Below are 21793 nucleotides of genomic sequence, written 5' to 3' on the forward strand. Positions count from 1 at the left end.
CACAAACTTGTGCTGCTCAGGCGTTGAGTTGAATAAGAATGGACACAATACAAAAATACTGATGATTAAAAATTCAAATAGTTTTTCTTTTGCATTATTATTATTATTATTATTGTTTTTATCTTTCTCTCAATCGTTTTGATGCGTCTTGGAGCACCAGGAAAAGCGCTATATTAATAAAAATATAATATTGTTCTTTTTTTTTGTAACCATTCACAGAAATAAATTGTACAAGTTGTTCTCAAGAGTTTAACTTTAAAGTGTATATATTTATATATATTATAATTGTATTACTCTGTTTCTCGTCCAAATTGGGAGTTGGTCATTGGTCTTGTTTCTCTGTGTCACCCAGCAACTGTCCTTACCTGTCCTGTAATCACTTTATTACCCAATAAAAAATTGAAAATATATGATTTTATTTTTACAGAAAATGTAGACCTATATAAAACACAAACGTGCTTAGTAAATGTGAACTGTGAACTGTGACATGTTCCCCCCCACAACTTAGTCAGGGTGCTTTGACCTTGGGCAGGGGGCAGAATGTAAAGGATGCTGCATGGTCACCTGCACGCGCCTCTACCAGCAGCGCGTGCACAGCTGACGTGAATGTGAAGCTGCTCGCACACATCTGGGCGCGTATCAAACAATAAGACACATCTCCCATCACTCAGTCTGTGTACAGGAAGTCCATATGATTCCGCGCCGCAGCGTGCATGTGAGCGCGGCACTGCAGAGCCTCCCCCCCTCCCTCTCACATCCTCCCCCTCCTCACACACCATGGACACGTTTCTCACACGCTCCCGCCGCTACAATTAACCCTGAGTGCGGTCGCGAGCTGCGGACAGAAAGCTTCCCGCCTCCCTCGCTGACTCCGGAACCCCCGTCCCCCCCGGCTGGAGGAGACACACGGCTTTTGGTGAGAGCCGTGCGGGACAAAGCCATGAAGCCCTGGCTGCTGCTGGCTCTGCTCGGACTGAGGTGAGTGTGTGTGTGTGTGTGTGTGTGTGTGTGTGTGTGTGTGTGTGTGTGTGTGTGTGTGTGTGTGTGTGTGTGTGTGTGTGTGTGTGTGGTGCAGATGTGTTACCTGTGAAGCCGGTGCAGTGGCGGCCTGATGGAACACATTCAACCTCTGCTTTGTCTGTTCAAAAGAACCAACCATGTTCATATCCTCTGTGCGTAAATCCAGTGGATGTTCCGGTGACAGGTTGGTGTGTGAGCTGTGATTCACAGGGTCTGTCAGTGTGTCAGGTGGGCTGTATGGACAGAAGACCTCTGGCAGTTGGTCACAGAGGTGAAAGGACATGTTAAAATGTGCTCATGTTAAATCGAAGCTGCTAATCTTTTCTTACAGATTTTCTTTATTCAACAAATCACTCTGCATAGGATATTCTCTCTGAGGACATTCTACAAAGTCAGATTTGGAAGGTTTATAAATGTCAAGACAACAAATGAATGAAATTACATTACCAATTTCAGATGTTGATGCAATTATTTGTGAACATTTTTGTTTTGGTCTATCACCAATGTTCCTGCCGTTCATAATCCATCTCACAGATGATCGATTTACAGTTTGCATCTAGTGATCTGTTAAATTGAAATCTCTGATCCACTGCAGCTCCTATTTCTTTTGTTATGAGAATAAAATACAATTTAAAATAGCAGAGCCAGAGATATGCTTTAGTCCCTCCTGGATACTGCACCTCGCATTATCCACCTTCATATCGCTCCCTCCCTCTTCCCAGTAATTGGCTCTGATTTTTCTCATTCTATGATCATAGTTTGTAACGTATGTTTAAATGTTTAGTCTAAGCTAAGATTAATTCTGACAGCATCAGATAAGATATTACAATGGTTTTCACAGGCTGAACCTCTAGATTGACATTTTATTGTGAGTAAAAAAATAGTTTTCTTAATGTTCATTCATCGAGATGTTTGAGCCTCACTGTGCTTAGTGTTGTGTGAGGTGGTTTCTCAGTTCATCACAGTTTGGGAGCCAGTGATAATCAAATGTGTGAAATAGAAGACATCTTGTTCCTAGAACATGAACTCATTCCCCCTGTTCTCTTTGAATTGTGTATGGACTATGTTGCCTCAGCATCAGCAATCAGAGCAGACACACAGCACTAGTTAACCAACCAGAACACCTTTGGTAGAACATACCCTGTACTAGGGATGCTCCGATCGCCAATTTTGGGGCCGATCGCCGGAATCAGTATCGGCCGATACCGATCGCCGATCCGATCGAGTGGGCAGGGCCAATGGGGATCTTCCATTTAAAGTGATGTTTAAAACTAATGGGCCTCATTCACTGGCGCTTCCACAAACAACAACCAACATAATTATTACATTCAAATGAAGTAAATTATTCAAGTTTACATTAACTTTGGATAATAACACGGGAGAAATGAGAGGAAGCGCTCTCTTTTCCTCTCTCTCCCTCTCTCTCTCTCCTGACAGCCTGTCAGTATCTCCTGCAGCTCACTGATCCAGTAATGAGTCAGACAGTGAAGAATAAACATATTTATAACTAGTTTAGCTTGTTCCAGAGGTAGATCAAATAGCTAAGTGTGTTAGGTCCAGTGTTGGGCAAGTTACTTTTAAAAAGTAACTAGTAATAGTTATAGTTACTGATCTCAAAAAAGTAACTAGTTACTTTATTAGTTACTAAATTATAAAAGTAACTAGTAACAAGTTACTTTACTTTACTTTAAAAATAATAACAATAAAAATACAAGTTTTTGTGTTGTTCTGTGGCACAGTAAGAGAAAAGACAACTCCCCATCATTGTAGCAATTATCATTATGAAATGTAGTGGAACAATAAAACACAAAAGACATGTTTAGACATCTTTATTGTAGCCTCCTCAACAACATACCTGGCAATCAATCTGTTTAGTTGACTCTGGGTGACATGTGGCGATTTAAAAAAATCGTTTTTTGGCTGTTTAGATGGTGTTGCTCCATCTGGGTCACTGCCGGTGGTTGAGACGGTGGGGTCTTTGGAGACTAGTTTTATAGCCCCATGTACATTAGTTAGGTGCTTCAGGAGATTGGCATTGCTGTAATTCGATGTGGACAATGCTTTCTGTCCTGCACACAGTTTACATTTGACCGTAATATTTTTTGCGTCCTTTATCCCCACAAATTGAAAATAGTGGTTATATCTCCAAGTTGTAAATGCGCTGCTGCTCTCGCTGATACTTGCATCTGCCATTGTGTGTGTGTGTGTTAGCAAGTGTTTGTGTGCCTGTGTATTTTCCCCATGAGGCAAGACCCGCCCAACTCTGTCTCTGATTGGCTTACCCTGAAATGTTACCCCGCGTTAACCAATCATCACTCCTCTCTGGTCACTTTCACTTTTCCATGGTACTGTGAGAGGACATCACTGTATTCGCCTGTAAGTTACATCCGCAGGGAGATTCGGTTCAGTTGGATCACATAATGTAACGCAGTAACGCACCCATTTAAATCACAGTAACTATAACGGCGTTACTGAATGGGAATAGGTAACTAGTAACGTTATTAGTTACCGCAGAAGGTAGTTGCGTTACAGTAACGCGTTAGTTTGTAACGCGTTAGTCCCAACACTGGTTAGGTCTAACTGTGTGTTTTGCTCCGCTCACCGGTCCGTCACAGCGGGAGGAGCTGCAGGATTTCTGCTTCACACACATTGCATACCGCTATCGGACACCTTAAAATACTGCCAGACTGGTGAAGCCATTTTGGCGAGCTTGTTTTGCCGCGCACAGAGAAAAGTGTCATGTATTTTACGTCATGCGATCGGCTCTCGCGATCGGCATTTTTAGAGAGCACCGATCGATCGGCAGAGAGTGAATATCGGCCGATATCGATCGGCGGCCGATCGATCGGAGCATCCCTACCCTGTACCAGGTTTCCTGTGTCAGAAGTCACCATCAAGAGGTGACAGGTAACACCAGAGGCAGGGAAGAGAAGACCACTACCCAAATCAGACACTGTGAACACTTATTATGTGTGTGAATTTCTACCGTGTAGTGTGCTCTCGAATCGCACACGGCTGCTGGGCCCTCACCGGAAGTATCGATTGGCGCAATTAGCTAGCGAGCATGCTAGCAAAACTAATTCAAATGCAAATCAATACAGAATGCTCAATGTATCCAATAAAATTAACAGCGATTATTTTCATCAGTATAGTGTTATGTCACTGGAATAGTAAAAAACACCCACATGTGTCAATGTTATTTGTATAGTGCTGTGTTCACCAGAGTAACCCCAAACACAGCTTAAGACTTCAGTTACGTTGGCAAGATGGCGGTCTTTGGGTGTGAGGAGTGTCCAGCGTTCCACACTCCACTTTTTGACTGTCATGAGTGTACCATCCGAGTACTCAAAGTGCACTTTGCCATACTTCGCATAGGCATGCACTTGTGTACTCAATACAGCAAATGTAAGTACAGAAGTATGCAATTGAGACACAGTACAGCACTCCACCGTGGCAGGGAAACCCCCCTCAGGGAAACACCTCACCTTAACCGTGCTCTAATATGCCCTTTCTTTGCACAAGTGCCACACTTAATATTTCAGATTTTCAAACTAAACAGAATATATGATAAAAGACAACCTGAGTGAACCCAACAGATGTTGTAATTGGACCACACCAGCTGTTATGCCATATGGGACCAGGGGTGTAAAGCGGGGGGGCCTCTGGTGCCCCTCATCCTTCTCCTAACGTGTTCTGCCTTTTGATCTCAACTAAATGTAAAGATTTGTGACCTGACAGTTGCAGTGCTAATGCATTGAAAAACCTGACAGAGAGTCAGACAGACCATAGACAGAAATAAAAACACCTGGCAAAGTATTTGAAACTTTCCGGTACTTTAGGTCCCATTGTCGTGCCAACAGGAACAAATCTTTCTGGCAATCACCCATGTGAAAAACGAGTCCCTGAACGCGATACCCTTTAGCAGAAACACCTGCAACCAGAGGCTTCAGTAAGGCGGGCATTCCCAGCACGAGAGGATGGCTCTCAGTGGTTGGCTAGAGTCCAACAGCCTCACTAATGACTTTGTATCCTTTTCCAGACCAATATATTGCAATCACTTTCATTCTGAGTGTGTTTCATGAATTTAATCAAGGTTTTAGATGTTATTCCCTAACAAATATCAATCCCAAAGCAGGTAAACTACGGCAAAAACAGGAAGTGTTTAGGATAGGTCTCTAAATAGGGAGAGTTAACTGCACACTGTGCTGTTCCTTGAGCTCTTTCGGCCATCTTCACATTGCTAAAGTTCTCTTAAAGTGATGTTTGGATCCAACAGGGCTGGCAGTAATCAAGCTTTATTGTGTCTAATTAAAGCTAGTTAGCAAGGTAATTTGGTCCATTGGTTGAACTACAGTACACAGGACTTTTGTGTTGGCCACTTTTCCCTTCAATACATTACATTTTTAATTTAGGTTGTCTCTGTTGTATACTCATTTTTGAAGATCTGTAATAGAAGAAAAACCATGAAGGACGCAAATACTTTTTTCATAGCAATATGTCCTTCCTCCCTGACCCCTCATCCTCATTTCATACTTGATTTACTTGAATTGTACACACACTGAAAACATTGAAACGTTGACTTCAATTAAATGTATTATGTCATCAGATTACACATAATTGTATTAGGTCATTTGCAAGCAATAATATTAAGTTGATATTGCTTTCAACTAACCTTACGCAGCGTTGTGTAATCTGTTGACATAATACATTTAATCAGTCAACTTTTAAATGATTTCAGTGCAGTACTTGGTGATCTGGTGGCAGCACAGGCTTTGTCGGTTTTAGCTTACGTAGCAAACCACTAGAAGAGATGACATTGGAGGAAAGTCTCTGAAGGAAAAAGATGCTGATACGGACTGAACTGGTGCACAATCAGTACATTTACACTGGTCTCCGGGGCTCCAGTTTAATCAACACAATGATTCCGAGTTAGAAGAGGAGTGGGACTCTGCCTCGCTGGCTTTTTCAACTTCAGATTAACTCCAGCAGAGGCACAGTGTTACAGAAGGCTTGGGTTCTTCTAAAGACCGCCACAGGACACTCAAAATGTTATCTAACGAGCTGAACAATAAAAACACCCAACATTTGACTAAAAGTCCGTTTTTTCCACCATTGTATGTAATGCTTGCTAATTGCTTGTATCTAATTATCTGCCTACTTTCCACCTACTTTGTTGACATTTAAATGTAGTAATTTGGCTCCAGACTCTGTGAGAACCTCGGTTTTTGCAACAACATTGAAAACTTAGTTCTGAATCAAGTAAACCTGACTCATACATGATAGAAAAATAACTATTGTAAGGTTTAAAATGAATCAGAGACAACTGACAAAGCATCTATTCTGAGTTTGTTCAAATATTGTTATTCCTGTCAAAGATGTTGTACACTCCAAGGTTATTTTTAAGATCTGAGTACATGGTGACATTACTTGAAATAATTTATTTAGTTCACAGACCCACTTCCTGCTTAAATCTACTGTACTTTTCCTTTACAATGAGGGATCTTTGGTAACATTTCAGTGGGGGCTCACTTTCCGTTTGACCCCTATTAAAGTGCTATACAAAATCGAGTTCTCTTGTTTTTTTCTAACCTGTCTGATCGTCAGACTCTGTCGAGCCTCTCTGAGCTCAAAGCTTAGACAGGCTGAAGCTTAAATCTGTTCTTACACACTGTACAAATGCAAAGAGGCTGGGGGTGTGTGTGCAAAGTAATCTGCCCACTCAGCTCTGACAGAGTGAGGCATTTCTTCTACATATTAAGTGGAGAAGAAACCATCTTTTGTTGATGAGCGAAATCGGATTAAATGTGGTTGGTTGTCGTTGTGTCATTGGGAATAGTTTTCTGTCAGGAGTTAGCAAGAGGTTGGACCGAAACGCAAAAAGGCAAGTTTAAAGAACCAAGAGCAAGGGACCAGGCAAGGTTATAAAAGCAAAAGGAAAAGTATCAAAACTAAATCAAAAGACAAACTTAGAGTCACGAGGAACAGCAAAACCAGCAAACAGCCAGGCAAGACTTGAGACAGACCACCTCAGGGACCAATGAGGAAGGATTGACAGAAAACACTAATGGAGACAGACATATAAACCAAGCGGCAAACTCTGGGGCAGAGCCGGGAGGCCAATAAGGAAGTGCCACAAACTGCAGTCCATATATTGGCCGATAGGCGCTGACTGCAGAAAGGATGAATTTCCATAGACCCCCATGTTAAAATGCCCAACTTTACAGCAGAAATAAACATGTTTCTGCCCCTGGATGCAATAAAAACTATTCGGGATATAGTTAGATTCCACCTTCATGATTATGGATTGGTGAGTGAATTGTTTTATAACGCAACCCTTTTATTTATATTAGGTCTTAAAGTTTTTGCATAAATTAGGGCGTGGTCACTTTGATGGACAGGTACGTCCACCAACGTGCTAGGCTACAACATTAGCTAGTTGTAGTTACTGTACTTGAGTATATATATATATACAGTTTAGTTTATGATTCTGCCAGGTGGGTAGTTAGCATTGTAGCTTTTGTGACACGTATCAAAGTGTCTCTCCACATTGTGCCGCTTTGCGATCGCCACAGTCGCCCTGCAAATGAGACATACACACTTTTCTTTCACTGTAGTAAAAAATAATTCTTCCTCCCAAACGTCTTGAAAACAGTACTTTTTCTTTCGCTTCTCTGCCATGTTTAGGGTAAAACCCGCAGCTAGCGCACCATCGTAGCTGCTCACGCTAGCTTGTCTCAGCTAAAGGTGGAACGGAGATTTGGTGCGTGGAGTTCAACTCTGAACCTATCTGGGGTCAGAGTTCAATTTCACGCTCCAAATCAGGAGACTGAGGGGATGAACCAGTCTCCTGACATGGAAATTCGTTTTTAAGATTGACAAACATCATATGTGTAATTCGTGGCACAATTCAAACGGGATCGAAAGATACGTTTTCTCTCTCCATTGACTTCAATACATACTATTTCCGAAATAAGGTCCCATGGAGGTCCACGGAAGGGGAGGGACTTCGCCTCTCTATTTGGATCAGGCTGGAGCAGGCGGGAGTTAGACTCTGACGTCACTGTCGAGACGTGAGTGGCCGACTCCGCCTACTAAGGGCTTCTCTGCAACTCTTCAGAATCCTATGGGTGACGTCACGGACCCTACGTCCATTTATATATACAGTCTATGATATAAACAGACAGGAATAATCACACTGACACGACACAGCTGCAGAGGGCAGGTAAAGACACTGGAGGCTCGTCTCAATTGAATATTTCACCTCCTCCTTTCCCTCACTCGCGTCCCTTCCTTGCGTCTTAGCTCCGCCTCCGTAAGATGCGAGCGAGAGACACGAGGAGGAGACGCAAAAGTTTTATTTACAAGTATTAAAAGTAAGCATAGGACACCAAACCAACTGAGACCTGTCTGTCCGCCGCATCTACGCACTGTACAACACGCACCTACACACTGTACAACACGCACCTACACACTGTACAACACGCACCTACACACTGTACAACACGCACCTACACACTACAACACGCACCTACACACTGTACAACACACACCTACACACTGTACCACACACACCTACACACTGTACAACACACACCTACACACTGTACAACACACACCTACACACTGTACCACACACACCTACACACTGTACAACACACACCTACACACTGTACAACACGCACCTACACACTGTACAACACGCACCTACACACTGTACAACACGCACCTACACACTGTACAACACGCACCTACACACTGTACAACACGCACCTACACACTGTACAACACGCACCTACACACTGTACAACACGCACCTACACGCACCTACACACTGTACAACACGCACCTACACACTGTACAACACGCACCTACACACTGTACAACACGCACCTACACACTGTACAACACGCACCTACACACTGTACAACACGCACCTACACACTGTACAACACACACCTACACACTGTACCACACACACCTACACACTGTACAACACACACCTACACACTGTACAACACACACCTACACACTGTACAACACACACCTACACACTGTACCACACACACCTACACACTGTACAACACACACCTACACACTGTACAACACACACCTACACACTGTACAACACGCACCTACACACTGTACAACACGCACCTACACACTGTACAACACGCACCTACACACTGTACAACACACACCTACACACTGTACAACACGCACCTACACACTGTACAACACGCACCTACACGCACCTACACACTGTACAACACGCACCTACACACTGTACAACACGCACCTACACACTGTACCACACACACACCTACACACTGTACCACACACACCTACACACTGTACAACACACACCTACACACTGTACAACACGCACCTACACACTGTACAACACGCACCTACACACTGTACAACACACACTGTACAACACGCACCTACACACTGTACAACACGCACCTACACGCACCTACACACTGTACAACACGCACCTACACACTGTACAACACGCACCTACACACTGTACCACACACACCTACACACTGTACCACACACACACCTACACACTGTAGGCCTACCACACACACCTACAGCTCCTAAAGCATATCATATCAGGCTACAGCCGTTGTGTATTTTATTATGTGAAGCACTAAATGGTTTTAGAAAAATATGGACTCTTTGTTTGTAGATATCTACTAAACTACAGCATACAAATACAGAGAGTAATGTAGGCCTGTTATACTGAGTGATATATATTATACACACTGCTCTGCTTTCTGCACGGACCTCACAGCTGTTCTCACTGGAAACATCGCATCGCGATGAAAGCAGTTACTAAAATAATATCCAGGGGATGCATGCAGAGCTGTCATTGGCTGAGATAAGTCCGGCCGTGCGTCACGACTCTTTGAAACATCACTGTTGCCAGAAATGCATCCGCGGAGGAGCCGTGGAGGACCCATCAGTGTATCCTCGGTTAGAGCTCCTCCAAAGAGCCTCCACGATGCTCGATGCTCGGTCCTCGATGTGCATTTAGAGAAATGAGATGTCCTTCAACATGGCGCGCTGAAAACCATTTCCAGGTCACTACCGGAGGACCGAGGAGTCGAGGAGGGGAAATTAGAGAAATAAGAAAGGCCCATAGATACAGACAGACAGACAGAGAAAGATGGATGGATGGAGGGATAGATACTTCAGGAATGACAAAATTACTTAAAAATGTAATAAACTTTAAATTAAATAAAGATAAACATTACAAATGTAAAAACAATATATACATATCCTTAGTAAAAAATACCTATATTCAGAGGAGTATCTAAACGTTGTAAAATATACAGAACAAATACTCTCTAATTTACCAATCATCTGAACATATAAACATAGTGTATTACTATACAAATTGTGTACTATACATATATGTGGCTAGAGTTTTAAAAAAGCAAGTCGTCTGGATCCATAATTCATGTTCATCAGGCATGATTCAGATAAACATAGTCTTGTGTTGTACATCATATTTCTGTTCCAGTGAGAGCACAGAGTTATGTTCTGCTGCACTGGGCTATTGTGCCAGGGTTGAGGTTATACTTGTAACTACAAGTGGTCCAAGAAAGTCCCAAGGTCTCTTTAGAGTATCAGTTTTATCTTCATTAACAGAACAGAAGCAGCACACCTTTTGCTGGTCCCAAAACTCTTCATCAGCAAAATGGTATGGTTTGCAGAGACCACTGATGTTGTGTAATGTCTCCTTAAAATCATGCATTTGTTCAGTTCCTATTTTAGCAAACCCTGGCTTTTGTCCTTGGAGAGTTCTATTAGATCAGCACAATTCTTGATAAACTGAGAATCACTTTCGACATCATTATTCCCAGGGAAAGCAGGTTATCCTCCTGTAACCAGAACAAATTACTGCCCTTGCATTTCTTGTCAGCAAAAGTGTCCAAAAAGAACAAAGTCAGCATATGGACTTGTTTGCTCAACATAACTCCATATTGAAAATACCTTTACATCCATCCACACAAATGTTTTTAAGGATCTGCAGGAAATGTAAGCAGCATGGTCTCACCGTTGTTTAGTTTTAAAGATGAGATGTTTTACCAGAAGTTTTTAGATTGGTTTTATTACTATATGCTAGTAAACTAAAGGTATTATTATAATAGGAAAAAACAACTGAAGAAAATGCTACAAATATGGAGTGTGTCCGTCAGTTACGACATTAATGTAATAATGTAAAACAAAAGTAGATCTTGCAATAGACGACCGTAACCAAATGGAATAAAACGTTACATTTGCATTCATGCAGGTTACTGATAATAAAATAGTTATTTCATAGACTAAACAATAAGCAATCTGACGTTGTGTTTTACAGGCTACAATAAAGATGCAATGTGTCACTGCCAGCAGAAGTAGGTGTTTCTCTCTGATAAAGCAGTTAGTGCTGGCTCAGGCTTACCATGTATACATGTCCCATAAATGCGTGTTACTCACTTTGCATCCGGAACCTTATCCCTGTGCTATGTGTGTGTCTTGTGTGTCTGTGTCTCTGTGTGCAGGGGTCAATGCTGTGCTGGGTAATCGTTGTGTCTGGATCATGAATCGTGGCCATGCCTTTTTCCGTGTTCCCTCTACATGCCCACATTATCATTGTTTGCAAATAATATACAACACATCTGTACATAAGATATGGGGTTTTCAAAGCCTAACACTGTAGTCCCCCCCATCCCCACCCTTTAGTTGACTTGCTTAGTTGTGCATTAAGTTGATCAGATGTTACCATAGTGAGTTTCTGTGCCTTGGTCAGGAGGGACAGTAACTGTGACCCACAGACCACACTGAACCTCTGCCTGTAGACACCTCATTGTTACACTTTATGCTTTTTACTGTCCCATAATTCCTTTAGAATGGATATTTGTTTGGAGTATCATCTGATACCTTGATAAAATCATGAAATGCACTCTCTGCCCCAACAATAAATGTAAACATACGGTCAAGGTATATATCTAAGTTTTTTATCCAAATATACTCAACATAAATCTGAGTCACTAACAATCATCAGCTGGATAAATGTCTGAGCAAGACAATGGTCTGATCCTCATTCCCCGTCACTTTTCAGAATAAATCTAAGGGCTTTTTCTATTCTGTCCTATTCTGTTCTTAATTCTGTTCAAAACAACAAAGTTGCAAAGTTTGGAGTTGGTCCGTGCAATCAGAGGCTTGCCATGTCCAAAATGCACTTCTCCAAATAAATGAAGTACTATACAAGCAAAGAGGCTTCTTTCTTTCTGATGTCACTGCCTGTTTATTTGCATCTCAAGTTCACAAACGAAATGGATATTAGATATAATATATAGATGCATGACATGGAGTTAAAAGCAAGGTTCCAGTCAAATGCATTTTAGAACTATTCTAGAAATAGTATATTGTTTTGTTGTCTACTACATCAGGAGAGACCTCCAAGTGTTTATATCACTAGCCCTTTGTAAGCTAAGGGGATAGCCAGAGAGGAGAGGAAGGGGGCCGAGACAGGACTTGTTCCGAACGGTCATATAATGCTCATTAAACATATGAATTGAATTAGTGAAAAACCTGCAACGACAAGTGAGTAAACAATCATAAATGTTGAATCTTCAAAAGTCTGTAGGCGTGTTTTTACCCCCCCACCACAGCCCTGGGGGTTGACAGTCTGTAAACACTCATTTCTAAATTGAATTTGGCATACCCTCAAACACTGTTGAATACCTCGAGGACGACCAACACATATTTTCTGGCATGCTCTCGCACCCATTTGATAATATGGAAATACTGTCTGTCTTTGTTTCTTTCAATGTTTCCTTTTTCTGCTCCACAGTGCTGCAGTATCTGGGCCCAGTAAACAGGAAGACGAGGACTATGAAGACGTGCCCATAAATAAGACATGGGTGTTATCACCGAGGGTCTACGAGAGCGATGTGACTCTGATCCTGAATAAACTGCTGGAGGGCTACGACAACAAACTGCGGCCTGACATCGGAGGCAAGTCAAGTTCATCCTCTGGAAATGTTCTTTGTTTTAACTTTGGAACCAAAAAAACACTAAAGGTTTAAAAATAGCCTCTTGCAGTGGTGGGTACTGCCTTTTTTATTGCCTGGAAACATTTCTGAAATGTGAACAAGCTGCTGCTGTCTGGGGAGAACCTTGTATTCAACCTTGTTCAACTTTGACTATCTACTTTGACTAATCACCTATCCCCACATGCCTTATAGTCTCTATAGGAACAAAACAGTCTGCTGTTTGTTGTATCTCTTTAGGTTGATATGACATACATTAACATTTTGGTCATCAGCTAACAAACATGTGAAGTTTATTCTGTCAATGTAAATGCAGTATGTTTTGTGTTATGTCTCAGTGAGGCCAACAGTGATTGAAACCGCCGTGTATGTCAACAGCATTGGACCGGTGGACCCCATCAACATGGTGAGACTGCTGCAGCTCAATACTCTTTCAAAGCATAATAATAAATGGATATATATCCTTTATAATGCTGCCTTCTCTATGGCCTTTCTATGGAGAGTGCAGTGCCGTCTGACTACGTAGAAGCGCTTCCCTCATTGTTGCGTATTCTCAAAATTGTCGCCAAGCACAAATTTGAACTAAAAAGTTCAAATTATTAAAACGTTGTCCAAAGCCGCGTTCACACCAAGTACTTTGCCGTACTTAGTTCCCAGCTCTTAGTTCCCCTATGGAACTAAAGAGCCGATCGCTTTCACACCGGAATAAGTTCCCTGAGGGAAGATTACGCAAATGAGCCGCTGACGTCACTTCTTCTTCTTCTGCTTTGGGTTTACTGGCAGGCCGCAAACAACTTCACGGCGTATACTGCCACCCGGAGTCCCCGGCCGGAAGTCCCCGGAGTTGGGGACTGGCTTCAGTAGAAGCTGCTGGGACTCCCAGCAGCTTCTACTGAAGCCTTCCGAGTAAATCGCCAGAACGCCGACACCTCCTCATCTCCACCGCTCCCATGTTTTATTTTGTGTTGCCATAAGTTAGTCTCTCTGCGTTTGTGCGCTGGGCGAATGCTAATGCTAATAATGTTAGTGCGAGGATAATAAAATGGCGGCTCTACAAAACATTTCAGAGTTTTACGGGGCGTGGTTTGCAATTCGCCCAGCCAATCAGAACTGGGGCACTTTTTTCCCCCCAGGAAAGTACCATCTCTCAGCAGGCACTAAAAATGGGGGTAAAAGTTCCCGAGATTAAGTGCTCTTTTTGGTGTGAACGCGACATAAGGGGTACTAACGGAACTAAACGGGAAAAGTACGGGGAAAAGTACTCCGGTGTGAACGCGCGTCTAGTTTACCGCTGAACTTCTTTATTCGCAACCTATAAGATGACAGTTTTATGAGGCAGCGCAAGCTAGCAGGGGACCTTCCCATAGAAACAAAACTTAACTAGCTGCTCTGCGCCAAACCTCGCAGTGAGCAGAAACATTGCGCACCTTAATGTTTAAAACAATGAGTGGCACTGAACCAGCTCTCCATTAAAAGCATCCTATTCTCAACCTGGTATTACCTCGTTAAGCTAATTATCCAATAACTATTTAAGCCGGTGGTGAGAAGATACACTTAGCTTCTCACTGCTAACATTCCTACCCTGCTTGCTCTGGCATAGCACCAGACTGTATAATTCTATCGCCCCATGCTGCTACCAGTCATGTCCGTTAACAGCAGCTCTCTTGTTCCCTGTGCACTGGGTACGGGTGCTCGGAAAGGTTGTGGGTACTTGAACAATAAATCCTAATGGTCTGTTTATTTATTGGCTAGAGAAACCAATAGGAACCTTAAAATATGTTGTACACACAATTAGGGATGGGTACCGAGCCCCGGTATTAAACGGGCCCCGGGGCTGAATTATTAAAGACCGTGATACCGTTAAGCTCCGACGTTATCGGTCTTTTTATCGGTACTGGAGACATTTAAAAAATATGTCATGTGTATTATTGCTACACAAACATTATATTGCAGTTTTAGTGTCGCCAACTCCGTTTCTAATACGCAAAAAGACTGCAAAATGCGTCATTTTTAGTATTTTCGATCTCTCCAATCCAGGCGAGAGATCTCTCTCCCCCGCCTGTGTGCGAGGGGGCGGGGCAGTTTACACACACGCAGCTGCTACATGCAGCAACACACACACACGGAGGAGATGGCGGAGAGAACTAAGCGCTCCGAGGTGTGGTTAAACTTTACCCGTCTCGCTCGTTACCTAAAGTGCAATAAGAGTTTAGCATGTCAGGGCGGTAACACGAGCAATTTGTCTAAACATTTAACAAAAGTGCTCCACATTCAGACGGAGAAATCTGTTCGACTGTCTTTCTAGTAGCTCTGTAGCCCCGTCCACGAGTAACGTTTCCACGTCAGGTATATTATGTATGCTAGCAGCTACACACGGAGCTAACTCAATGATACAAACATGGGTTAATGAGTAGAGGTAACTGAGTTATTTAGTTTGTTAAAGTTTCAGCTATTCTGTTTACAGTTCTGTCTTCAGATTATGTAATATGATTTGTTAAAACGTTGTTGTTTCTTTTGATGTGAAATATTATGTATTTAATTTAAATAAAAAGCAATGTTAGTTTTGTTCACAATTTGTTTATTTTCATTTTTCATTTAATCGTTTATTTGAATAGGGACAATGCACATTAATGAACACTTTGACAAATAATGCTTCAAGTGTAAATATGCCGGATTTTAGCTTTGAGCTAATTTCCATCCGTAGTCCCTGACATACAGTTAGTGTATTAACTAACTATAGTTAGTTTACCCTCATTTTTTTCTCCAAAAGAACCGATAAAAGTACCGTTAAAAGACCGGACCGATAAGCGGTATCGATAAAAGTAGTAGTACCGTTAAAACCTTAACGATACCCATCCCTACACACAATCCCTTTAACACAGGGGTGGGGAACCTTTTTCCTCTCAAGGGCCATTTCAATTTTTACAACATCCTCCGATGGCCGTACAAATGATTGACCTCAACCTCTGCTTAAAAATACTAAAATCACAGCCCATTCATTTCGCCTTTCTTTCATGCTGTGCAAAGAAAAAGCAACCTCTTGATCCAGATATCTTACCATGACTCGTGTATGCATGCACGTGCACGGTGTGGTATGACCACCAAAACAGAAAGATATGGACACAAGATGTGTGCACATTTATTTAGTTTCATATCCATGTTTTAAGTGTGGGGTGGACCTAACCTCCGCTAGGGGGGTCCGGGGGGCATACTCCCCCGGGAAGATTTTTTTTAAATGTTGAAGTTAAAAGCATCAATCTGGTGCACTTTGAGAGCAACATTAGGAGATCTATGGATACATCTCTCAACACCCATATGAAACAGAACTGGAAGCAGATTTTCTTTTTCTTTATGGATATTTTACAAATCACTCCCCTTTTAAACTGTATTCTTGTTTATTAATAACAACTTTTTTTTATGTTATATAGTATTTTATACCTGTTTACTCTATTCTCTTGTTTTTTTATAACTATAATGATCATATAAAGATGTGCTTTTACCTCACTGGTTGTAGAAGCTTCTTATATTCGTTAGCATAGCTAGCTAACCAGATGCTAATAACAACAAAGTTATTGACTGTCTGATCAGTATGACAGATGAGCAGATCTCCACTGGGCTTTCAACTAAAGACACAGCCACGCAAAAACTGCGGCATGTGTATGGCTCCTTATGGGTACTGACATTTGTGAAGGCCCGGAGCGGCGTTCTGGTGCTCTCCGTCAGAACTGCACCCCTGTCAGACGAGACATATACCACGTGATGACACGTTAGGCTCGTGTTGTGTTCAAGGACCCTGACCTTGGCCAGGAAAAACAGGCACTCGCTTGTTTAATTCTTTTGCGGTCTAGATTTCTTAAATTTTGTTCTTTTTTGCATGTGTTTATAAATTACCTCGAGGGCCGTACCAAATGGTCTCGTGGTCCGTATACGGCCCGGAGGCCGGAGGTTCCCCACCCCTGCTTTAACATTACATCCTTAAAGAAGTAAAACAACAGCTACAATGTTATGTAATTCACACAGTGTCAGGAAGTCATCAGGATTCATTCTCTGCCATTGGTTTAAGTACAGACAATAATGGTACCAAAACCATCTAATGAGTGCAAAAGTTCCTTCTTTCCAATTACCATAAGACAAGAGCACATATATTTGTCTCATATACAGAGATATTTTATAATGTTGACCTGATGATAGCGCTACATGAAAAGTCGGGATAAATAAAGTGAATACAATTCCTCCTGAGGAAAACACATGTGTTTGAACCAAATTCCATATAAATCCATAAAATCCAATAATTGTTCTTTGGCTCTGAGAAATCTAAGATAAACGTTGAGATATCTTCCATTGTTTTTTGTTTAATTGGCTTTTTGCCCATGTTTTATCCAACTTTGTTGCAGGAGTACACCATTGACATCTTCTTCGCCCAGACATGGTACGACAGCCGACTGAAGTTCAACAGCTCGATGAAGCTGCTCATGCTCAACAGTAACATGGTAGGCAAAATCTGGATTCCTGACACGTTCTTCAGGAATTCTCGCAAATCGGACGCCCACTGGATCACCACTCCCAACCGCCTCCTGAGGCTGTGGAGCAACGGCAGAGTCATGTACACACTGAGGTAGGACCAGAGGGCAACCAATCAGCCAACATTTTAAGTAGCCATTTTAAATGTTATCAACTATTTAAAAATATGTGTTGTTTGTGCAGCTTTAGTGTTTGCATCTGTATCTGTATCACATACTTTCTGTCTTGATTTCTTTAGGTTTAATGATCTTTGAGTACTATGTTGAGTTACATTTGGGAGGGAAAAACCAACGCTGAGATTTGCTTTTTCTCTGTCACAATTCTGTTTTTGTCAGGTTGACTATTAATGCGGAGTGTTACCTTAAGCTGCATAACTTTCCAATGGATGAACACTCGTGTCCACTGGAGTTTTCAAGCTGTAGGTTGTCAAACGTTTCCCCCTTCCCATTCTCGAACCTGCCATCTCGACTTCAACTTTCTAAAAAATGGCCAGAGAGAGGAGCTTCTGTGTGGGCTAGGCCATTGTTCCTTCTCCTTGCCTAAATGCCCATCTGCTTGAGGCTGCCCTCTTTAAGCCTGTACCAATCTATCATCTGCTCCACCGGTCGAGAGAGGAGGTCACCCAACCCCATTTTCCCTGACAGACTTAATGAATTATGCACCTTCTCCCAGTCTGATTCATGCTGTCTGTGTCATCCTTCATTTTTCTCTCGCATTGTGCTTTAGCTTCTCCCGTCTTGTCATGATCTTTATATTCCACTGGAAAAATGCAAAGACCATTCCATAGAGTCAAGAACAAACGCCAGGACCAGTACAGTCGCACTAAATGTCATCAAATGAGCTCAAACCAGGGTTAATTTCCTCAACTAAGACTTCTTATCAACTCAAGACATCTCATCAAAATAAATGTGTTAGTGTTCCTAAAAACACATATTTTTCTTATTAGCAAGCATCCTCTTGTACTATTCTCTACCTAGCAGGTAGACTGATATTGTTTACCAATGCAACATCTTTAAAAGAGGAAGATATGATCAGAAGTCAAAGCTTGTGACCTTTTTTTTAACATTAAAGCATGTCACAGTAGAGGCATAACATATACTGTAAATATGAACCTGAAAATTAGCACAATAGGGCCCCTTTAACCATAAAGGCGGCATATCAAAAAGCATTCTATTTTGAAACCTTGCAAACATAATACATTTTTATGTAAAATAGTGAAATTCAGAAACACTCAATTTAAAGTGTGAAGAATTAAATCAAAAATACAAAAAATGTGTGCATGTCCAAAGACAAATGTTGTATCGCCTTAATGTACGAATCAGGTAAAACAATGACTTATAGACTGCAGATGTGAGCGAGTGCTTACTCCCAGGAATTACACGGCCTTCTATTAACTACTAAAGTACTGTAATGCACAGAATGTTCTGAATATGAAGAACTCTTGCTCATTTGAAAAAGTTTCATGAGACTGGGCAGGTCAGTTCCATCGTGAATGTTCCATTTGCTTTGCCATGGTGCAATGTTCCCTTGTGACATACGGTATATTGAAGGACAGAAAGGCATCAGGGAGGCTTCTTATTCATTAATGATGTGTCTGTGTTGTGGGGTTGGGTTCTGTAGATGGTTATCCTAAGAATGAGATCATGTACCGGTGGCAGAGACGGGCAGTGGAGGTGGCAGATCAGCGCTACTGGAGACTCTACCAGTTCGCCTTTGTAGGGTTGAGGAACACTTCAGATGTGGCACACACCCAGTCAGGTGAGAGTTTATTGGCCATGTCCTATTACATGCTGCCAGTCCCAATTTGATATGTAGTACTGATAGCATAATAATTCAGATTTTGGATTGGACCGTTACCTGCAATGGGTAACATTAAAACCAATCTCTTCACTCATGCCCTTGACTTATCGTATTTATCTCTTCACCCACCTTATTGTTTAACTTTCAGGTGAATATGTAATCTTGACAATCTTTTTTGACCTGAGTCGGAGAATGGGCTACTTCACCATCCAGACCTACATCCCCTGCAGTATGATCGTGGTCTTGTCCTGGGTCTCCTTCTGGATCAACAAAGATGCCGTCCCAGCCCGCACATCTCTAGGTTTGACATTTTCCTATTTCATATTCATACACTGTTAAACAGAGTCAGAATGGCATGTGCCTTTTTCTGGAATGACGGTTGGTTGGTTGGTTGGTTGGTTGGTTGGACCGTCAATCAAACCTGATCAAACCACACTCACAGTCCTGTTGAAGCAGGGCAGCTGTTTTTTAAAAATTGTTGACAGTTTCAACACCTCCTTTTGAAAAGATTCAGATTAGTCAGACTAGATGTTAAAACATTTAAGTAATTTATTTTCATCTCATACATCTCAACACCCAAAGGTTGCCAAATGTAGGGGAGGACTGACAACATGCCAAACGGTGTAACTCTTTAAATGTTGCGACCGCAAAGACTTGTGGGATGGCATTATCTCAATGCATTCTGTAAAGGATGGGCTGTGTATCCTAGGCTAAAGGAGATAACAAGGGAAGCATTGAAGCTCCTTTTCTTATCATCAAGAATATTTGAACAGTTCTTATCATGGCTGCCACTTCGGAATTCCTTTGTCATTTCTATCCGTAAGGAACCTTTCCCTAAGCAAAAAACGATTCGACCGCAGCCCTGGTCAGAAAACTGGGCAGGGAAAAAAGAGGAAAAGCAGGAGGTGAAGAAACACACATGCACTTTAGGGGCTGGCAAGTAACATGAGTAATAACACCTGATTGTTGTAAGTGTAATGTAAGTTTATTCAATGATACCCAGGAAGAGGTAATGGTTTGAGGCTTTAAGAAGACTCTTGATGTGGAATTCCTCACATTGTAATTTCAATATGTATGCTGTTACATACATATTCTAACAAATTCTTCATGAGAAAGTATTTGATATTCCACCTTAACAATCCATTTAGGTATTACTACAGTGCTGACGATGACTACTCTAAGCACCATCTCCAGGAAGTCCCTGCCTAAGGTGTCCTATGTCACTGCCATGGATCTGTTCGTCTCCGTTTGCTTCATCTTCACCTTCGCTGCCCTCATGGAGTACGGCACTCTGCACTACTTCACCAGCAACAGACCGACCAAGAAGTCCAAAGCCAAAAAAAACACACAGGTACCCAGCACTCATTCCTTTCTTCTTCTTTCTTTTGAACCAAATGAGTCTAATGGTAACATACTGAAATATGTCTTTGTTTCCCTCCACAGCAGAAAGCATCCAGCATGATGAATCTCCGCCCCGGCACGTCCCTGCTGCAGATGAACAACATCGTGCCCTATCACGAGGAGGACGACTATGCTTATGAGTGTTTGGATGGAAAAGACTGCACCAGCTTCTTCTGCTGCTTCGATGACTGCCGCTCAGGTGCCTGGCGTGAAAACAGGATGCATGTGCACGTTTCCAAGATTGATTCATACTCGCGAATATTCTTTCCCACTGCTTTTGGCCTTTTCAATCTGGTTTACTGGATTGGATATCTGTATCTATAAAACCAGAACATCTAAAAAAGACGACTGGAGTTTAACATCTGCAAGCATTTCAAAGCATAGCTGCTATTGTAGCATTAGGAATATTAGCTTTGTTGGCAAACAAGAAAACTCAATTGCAAACTAATTATGAATGAACTCTGTCCCTACAGCCTAAGAACAATATGGATATTTCCTATCCCTACTGAATAAGGCATTAATGATTATTGCGACTCATTGACCTTTTCGTCTGGCACAATGAAGATTCCTCTTTACATGCATTTTAAAAAGCTAAAGGATTCATTTCCATTAATTTTTTTCTGGATTTTCTCATTGGCAGGGGATTGATTCCATTTGATATGAGCCTTAACCGTGAAATGGAAATGACATACTTGAAGATCTTTCCTTATGGAATTGCCTCACTCCCAATCCAAAGGGGACACGACTTTCCTTGTTGGTCGGCATAGCAGATGATGTAGATTAAGTCTGCCATTTGCGCTAGTGTTTTGTAATTGAACTATTAGGTAAGAGCCCTGATTATATAATTCCTCTAACATTGGGATCTTAACATTAAGGTAAACCTAACAACTCAATAAAGCCAAATGAAATGTTTCCTTTGTCAGCTAAGTTATTCATGTTAATAGCTAAATCCCCTCCTTCTAGATCTAAGGCTTACCACACTCTTAGTGCGTGTGTCTGCA

At 41.8% G+C, this 21793-nt stretch overlaps 1 protein-coding gene across 1 annotated transcript; it reads left to right on the forward strand.

The window, feature by feature from the left end:
- The first annotated feature begins 868 nt into the window (after positions 1 to 868).
- Positions 869 to 21116, forward strand: gabrg1 (gamma-aminobutyric acid type A receptor subunit gamma1). Its single transcript, XM_034135246.1, has 9 exons — positions 869 to 978; positions 12872 to 13035; positions 13409 to 13476; positions 17465 to 17685; positions 17927 to 18009; positions 19212 to 19349; positions 19540 to 19692; positions 20540 to 20742; positions 20835 to 21116. The coding sequence occupies exons 1-9, from the start codon at positions 941 to 943 to the stop codon at positions 21114 to 21116; spliced, it is 1350 nt and encodes a 449-aa protein (XP_033991137.1). The 5' UTR covers positions 869 to 940.
- Positions 21117 to 21793: the final 677 nt, after the last annotated feature.

Source organism: Trematomus bernacchii, unplaced genomic scaffold (genome assembly GCF_902827165.1).
Source record: "Trematomus bernacchii unplaced genomic scaffold, fTreBer1.1, whole genome shotgun sequence".
NCBI lineage: Eukaryota > Metazoa > Chordata > Actinopteri > Perciformes > Nototheniidae > Trematomus > Trematomus bernacchii.